Source organism: Macadamia integrifolia, chromosome 7 (assembly GCF_013358625.1).
Source record: "Macadamia integrifolia cultivar HAES 741 chromosome 7, SCU_Mint_v3, whole genome shotgun sequence".
In the NCBI taxonomy this organism is placed as follows: domain Eukaryota; kingdom Viridiplantae; phylum Streptophyta; class Magnoliopsida; order Proteales; family Proteaceae; genus Macadamia; species Macadamia integrifolia.
Genome location: NC_056563.1, coordinates 5,466,519 through 5,473,399, shown reverse-complemented (window position 1 = coordinate 5,473,399; position 6,881 = coordinate 5,466,519). Strand labels below are relative to the sequence as shown.

General features: G+C 38.9%; 1 protein-coding gene across 9 annotated transcripts in view; it reads left to right on the top strand.

Moving 5' to 3' along the window:
* Positions 1 to 2,081: 2,081 nt before the first annotated feature.
* The window catches only part of LOC122084110 (two-component response regulator ORR22-like), a 7,764-nt gene continuing 2,964 nt past the window's right edge, over positions 2,082 to 6,881 (top strand). For all 9 annotated transcript variants that reach the window (XR_006141836.1, XR_006141833.1, XR_006141834.1 and 6 more), the window contains exons 1-5: positions 2,082 to 2,669; positions 3,105 to 3,257; positions 3,684 to 4,091; positions 4,185 to 4,261; positions 4,353 to 5,678. Coding sequence is in view for 3 of the 9 variants with exons in the window: in XM_042652177.1 (XP_042508111.1) it covers positions 2,525 to 2,669; positions 3,105 to 3,257; positions 3,684 to 4,091; positions 4,185 to 4,261; positions 4,353 to 5,678 (2,109 nt within the window). In the remaining 6 variants the exon portion in view is untranslated. The remainder of the gene's footprint in view (positions 2,670 to 3,104; positions 3,258 to 3,683; positions 4,092 to 4,184; positions 4,262 to 4,352; positions 5,679 to 6,881) is intronic.

Below are 6,881 nucleotides of genomic sequence, written 5' to 3'. Positions count from 1 at the left end.
GACATTCATGGTTTTAAGTATTGGTATTATATCAGTCACATTGGCAACGGATACTACCTGACTGATCTAGATCAGTTACATATATTATTTTAGGGGTATAACAATAAAAAAATATATTTTTTTTTCATATAAAATCTTTTTTTTTTTTTGTGATTTAACCTCTAATCCATATTATTTCCAATATGGGATCCATAGAGTATCAATACTGATGGCTAGTGATGCCAATACAATTGCTCTATATTGATGATCCAACACCAATACTCAAACCATCGGCCTACAATGATTACGTTCCATCCTGATGGTTTTAATAGGAGCCATGGTTTTAAGAATTGATATCAGATCAAATGCATTTATATAAGTGGCCAATATTAGACTGATGCTAAAAAACAGAGGGTTAAATCATCTGAACTGACTTGATATGGCTGATTTGTATCAATATCAATATCGATAGTCATTGATACCTCGACCTTAAGATATTAGAATTGATCTCCAGATCGAATAAGGTTGTTATCAATCTGATCCCAATCCACTTATATTGAACAAAAATACCCTTGATTGTCATTAAAAACCCGATTTTTATCTTATTATCCTTCATCTGATTGGATATTTCCTCAAGCCATGATGCCGAATTGCCGATGCCAATGCCAATGCCAATGCCAATGCCATGAACTAAATCCAAGAGTCCCTATGTGAGGCCAATCTCATTATAAAATCCCTTTGAGAATTGACCCTGCAAATGAAGGAGAAGGACCCCCATTAAAACAAGGGATGGGTCCCAGCCGTTCTTTCACATAGATTTACGCATCAATAGAGAGGATTCATGGTGGGGTTAAATCAAAGCAGACTTCTGAGTACTGGCACAAACCCGGAAAAATTTCGGTTTTTTAAGTCCTTAAAAGCCGGCACACATTTGTTTCATTTAAAATATTACTAAAAGGACCATCAAAAGTCCAAATTTATAAAGATACAAACAAAAAGCCTTAAAAGGGTAAGGGGTATATCCATTTTTTTTTTTTTTTTTCTTTTAAACCTCATTAAAATTACACGGTCCATGAGAGACGGAGCACGCGCACGCGTGTCTCTTCTGTTCTCACCCACACGGGCCCCACCCCCTCGACCACAGAGCTCTCTCAGGCGCACTCCTCGTGTGGACCCCACTTACACAAAAGCGGAAAAAGGCACCCAATACGACACAACTTGATATCACAGTCCACAATTCCGTATCGGCCGAAACGAATATTCCCATTTCGGCACTTTTACACGTGGCAAACTCCTATTCCCTGTGACCCTCACATGTCCAGTGTCAAAGCTGCATTTCTTTCTGGACCTGGAATCTCAGAAGTGGGTCCCATCTATGGACTGGGTCTTTTTCTACACTCTACAGAGTACAAACCCACTTATTTATCAAAACGTGGCAAGAAAAAAATACCATATTTACGGATCAGACCATCCGATTTTATAATTTATTGTTATTCCTTTTTCACCCCCTTTCCTTAATTCTATTGCCTCACTGGAGCCCAGAAATGATTTCCTAAATAACAAAAATCACAAAATCATTTACAATTAAACCCAAATTTATTACATGATTCTCTAGAGATTTCACTTTAATCATCCTTAGCTGTCCCTACTCCCTCCCTCACCTTAATAAAGAATTTTAGATGATTCCATTTCAACGGTGATGATCAAGAAAACTGGTGGGCCCAACCAAGTGATGTGGAATGTTTAGGTTCTAATGTGAACTCTTGACCATTTTCATTTCTCCTCTGGGTCATATGCATCTTTCAAGAAACATACAAAAAAATTTTTAATTTTTTAAGTCATTTTCAGGATGTCAGACTTCAAAGGCAGCTCTAAAGGGTCCCACTAGACTAGAAGAGGTTCAGAGGAAGGAGAGAAAATGACTTGAAGAGCTGTATGGGTATATGACTATGTGATGTGTACCTGATGCCTCCATTTATCCTTAATAAATAAATGGTATTTTTTATAATCAAATAATTGACATTAAATGAGCTAAAAAATAGGAATATCTCATGATAATCTACAATTAATATTCTATCAAAAAGCTCCCCCTTCTGTTACCATTTTTAACTACTTTCCCAGTTGGTTCTCTTCTGCTTCTCTCCTCTCCTCTCCTCTCCTCTCCTGCTTCATCAAACAAAAAGGAAGGAAAGAGAGAGAAAAAGTGGAATTTGTAGTCATCTTTCTTTCTTTGTTCTTGGGTTTCTGGTTCTGTAGGAGGGTGTGGTTGTTGTTCTTGTTGCTTTCTTTTTCTTACCTCTCTGTGGAGACATTCCTTGCTGTCAATGGCTCAATTATCGACTTGATTGGACTCTATTCTAATTCCTCTGTCTCTTTGTCCCTGCTTTTCGCTTTGGGTTTTCTTTCTTTTGATGTTGTGGTTGATGGGTTTGCGACTTTGCTCCAGTGACTGACGACTGAGAAAAGAGTGATTGGGTTCTTCTCTTCCGAGTTGAAAGCTTTTTCGGTTTTTGTGTTTTGATTGTGTGAAGTTCATCACTGAAAAATGACAGTCGAGGAAAGGCCTTTGAGTGCTGGGAACGATGAACCCAAAGATCGTTTCCCTGTGGGTATGCGTGTTCTTGCGGTCGACGACGATCCCACATGCTTGAGGTTGCTGGATACTCTGCTTCGTCGATGCCAGTATCATGGTTTGTTTCTGTTCCCTTTAGTATTTATTTCTGAATTGTGAGAGAGGAGATAGTCTGTTTACATTTTTTTTCGATTTCAAGTAGATTTGGTTTCCTTTTTAAGTTCTGTAAATGGGTTCTTGATCTTCTTTCTCGAAATCTTGGTTCAAAGCCACCCTTTAAGGATTTGATTCCTAACCCCCTTCTTTTTTTCTTTTTCTTTTTTTCCCTTTCCGAAGAAATTGATTTTCAATGATTTATATCCATTGTTTAGTCAGGAGATCTAATTGTTTTACGATGTTGGATATGGAGGATCAATTTTTTCTGTCACCTCATATGAAGTCTTTGATTATTTGATGACGTAGATTTGATCTCCTTCGGCTGTAAGGTGTTTTTGCCTCTCTGTTAGTTATCCAGAGTTGGGTTCTTTTCAACATGGTTTTATGAATTTTGCAGTTACGACGACTAACCAAGCAGTCATGGCGCTGAAGTTGTTGAGAGAGAATAAAAACAAGTTCGACCTGGTTATCAGTGATGTTCATATGCCTGACATGGACGGTTTCAAGCTTCTCGAGCTTGTCGGTCTTGAGATGGACTTACCTGTCATAAGTAAGCCAAAAACCCTGTCTCATGTTTTTGATTTGGATTTTGGAATGCTGATTGTGTTCAGGGATTTGGAGGTTGAAGGGAGGTTAGGTTTGTGCTTTGATACTAATTGAGTTTCGGCGTACCTGAAATATAAAATACATGAAGAAGTAAATCCGATTTAACTGCCAATGGGTTATCCTTATGGTTGTTTTGCTCTATCACTGATGGAATTTTGGAGTACAATACAGAACCAGAATGAAAAGGGGGAGAAAAAAAAGATCAAGGCTTTTATTTATTTATTTTATTTCGTTTCAATCTTGTAAAATTCAATTTGAGTAATTTATAATGCTAATGTTTCTTTGGACACTAACGAATGCATCATTTCTTGTTAAATCTAACTGCTCAAGCAGATTTTGACTTCTTTCTTCTGATCTTTGGAAATGGTAGTGTTATCGGCAAATAGTGACACCAAAGTCGTGATGAAGGGGATTGCCCATGGTGCAGTTGACTATTTGCTAAAACCTGTTCGAATTGAGGAGCTCAAGAATATATGGCAACATGTAATGAGGAGAAGGAAGTTTGATTCTAAAGACCAAAATAATTCCAACAATCTAGAGAAGACTCAGGGATCCGACCAAGGTGGACCTGCGAGCCCAACAGGAGGAAATGCAGACAAGAATGCTAAACAAAACAGGAAAAGGAAGGACCAAGATGAAGATGAGGACGAGGACTATGAGGAGAGTGGACATGAGAATGATGACCCAGACACGTCAACTCAGAAGAAGCCTCGAGTTGTGTGGTCTGTTGAACTGCACCGCAAGTTTGTAGCAGCAGTTAATCAATTGGGAATTGACAGTGGGTCCTTTTTTTGCTTATTCAGTTATGCATTCTAGTTTCTGTATGGATCTGCTTATGTGTTAATTTTGCCCCTTTTCTTTGCCAATGCAGAGGCTGTACCTAAGAGGATTCTAGACCTGATGAATGTAGAAAGGCTTACTAGAGAGAATGTGGCGAGCCACCTTCAGGCATGAGACCTATTGTTTCCTTGCTCACCTCTACACTATGGCCTTATCATATTTATTTGGTTGAAGCTTATTCTTCCATGTATGGTTGCAGAAATACAGACTTTACCTAAAAAGGATTAGTTGTGTGGCAAGTCAGCAAGCTAATATGGTTGCTGCTTTAGGTGGAAAAGATCCCTCCTATCTGCGAATGGGTTCACTGGATGGCTTTGGCGATTTTCATGCCTTAAATGGATCAGGACAGCTTCCAAATGCTACTCTTACATCTCTCCCACCTGCTGGAATGCTTGGTCGGTTGAATACCCCTGCTGGTTTGGGCATTCGTGGCCTTGCTTCATCTGGAATGATTCAACTTGGCCGAGCCCAAAACTCTAGCAACCCCAATAATGATCTGGGGAAGCTCCGGCCTGCTGTCTTATCTGGAAATCGAAATGGAAATTTACTGCAAGGGATGCCAACATCGTTGGAACTTGATCAACTACAACAGAACAAGTGCATTTCCCGAATTGGAGAGTTCTCTGGCTGCAATGAACAAAATGTTTTTCAAGTAGCCAGTGGCTTCTCCGAAACGGCAGTGACTATTGGTAGTTCAAGCAACTCTTTTCTTGCTGCCCCAAACAATCCATTGATGTTACAAGGACACCCACAACAAGCACAAAATAGAGGATTTGGAAATCAATCTTCTGTTAGTGTGGATCCACGGAATTCAGAACCTTTTGACATTGGCGGTGGTGTATCTTCTCATGTGCCTGATCAGAATAGATGTAATGATAACTGGCAAAGTGCTGTGACAATAACCGGATTTTCATCAAATTCTTTGCCATCGAGCACCCCTTTTAATCATACTGATTTGCCTCCTTGTAACTTGATGGACACTATTTCTCCAATGGGCTCACACATTGGGAACAACCCACTTGATATTTCTTCCACAAGCGTAGTACCAGCACCACTTCAGGATTCAAGAAGAGATATGCAATGCCAAGCAAGCATCATGCTTGGTAACAATGTTCAGCATGATAGTCCAAAATATTCGAACTTTGGAGGCTTGGGCAATAATTTAGACCAGAGTTTGAATGTTCCAAGGCAAAGATGGGAAGACCATAAACAGGATTACTCCCACAACTCAAATCTTCTCTTTAGTTCTATCAACTCTTCTCTGCCTACCCATGGTGTTGTAAGTCAATTAACCCAGAGTTTGGGCCACAACAATGCAGTCTGCAACCAAAATGTGGATACAACTCTGCTTGCCCAATCAAATGCTGGTGCATATTTGATGCAGCATAACATGGTTGAAAAATCAAATAATGACACATCATTAAGGTTGAAGGAAGAGTACTCAATGGAGCAAACTAAGTCACACGGTGGGTTTTCTGATAGTTGCGGCTCTTTAGAAGACCTGATGGCTGCAATGATTAAACAGGTAAATTCACTTGCTGTATAGCTCGGTTTGTGTTTCACTTGATCTTATCTCTTCTTCCAGCAATATTTGACCTTGTACATTACACTTTAGTTTGACTTAAATGCATGTAGTGGAATGTGTTATTAGTGATAAATTTTCCAGTGTTTCAATAAGTTCATAAACATATGATTTGTTCAATCTTGTTGTCCTACTTTTAAAAGGTATAAGATACAATAACTCTAGAACTTTTGATTTTATAGGTTTTTAATTCCCATAACACTAGGAAAGTAGGGATTAATCAACTTTCGAGGATTTTGGTCCCTCCAGACATCTTATGGAAAGTGAAGAATTGTCTTTTCTTTTGTTTATTCTCCTCCCTCCATTTCCCATCCAACAAAAATGGTGTCCCTACCTTATATATAGGTTAAATGCTACATGTATGCTACCCCATGCGGTGGACATCTGGGTTATCATTTGAGAAAGTTTCTTAGCTTTTTATAACATAAAGGATATTGAACAAATGGGTTGAAAGCATTAGCAATATGAGTTTATTTATATGAGAAGCTAAGCATATTTTGTGCCCTGAACATTGTGAAATTGATGTTATTTGTTATAAGGAAGCTTTGTTTATTTGAGAAGCTATGTGACAGGTTGTGTTTCAATCATCATAATTACGTTTAGCTGCTTAATGCTTACACTAATATTGAGGGACATTTTCATCCCATTTAGTTCCTTAGCAAGAACTTTGGCTGAGGAGGGCAAATGTGTTCCTTTACTGAAGAACTTTTTCCTGTGCTACTTTGCACTTATGTCCTGCATATGTCATGAGACGTGCCTACCGATTCAGGAACCTACATAATTCCAACTGGAACTATGCTTTGAATGGGTCTTTAGAGGGTTTGGAATAAAATCAGTAGCGCTGAAGGTCTCACCCAGGGAGGGAGCTTTACAATACTCACTGATGTCAGGAAGGGTTAGTCTATATGAAAAATTGTTATTTGAACCGTGTGGTGGCCTGTACTTAGTTGTGTTGGAGTTAACTGCATGCTGAGTTGCTAACCCTTGATTGTTGCATTGAGGTTGTCATTGGTATAAAATTGGGCACATTCTCATCATCTGTTAGCAGAGGGGCTGCTCTCTGGGTATTGGGAATCTAATTTGTAGGATGTGATTGTAGTAAAATTTAGGTTAGGTGGTATCAAGAAATTTTTTTTGGGGGGTGGG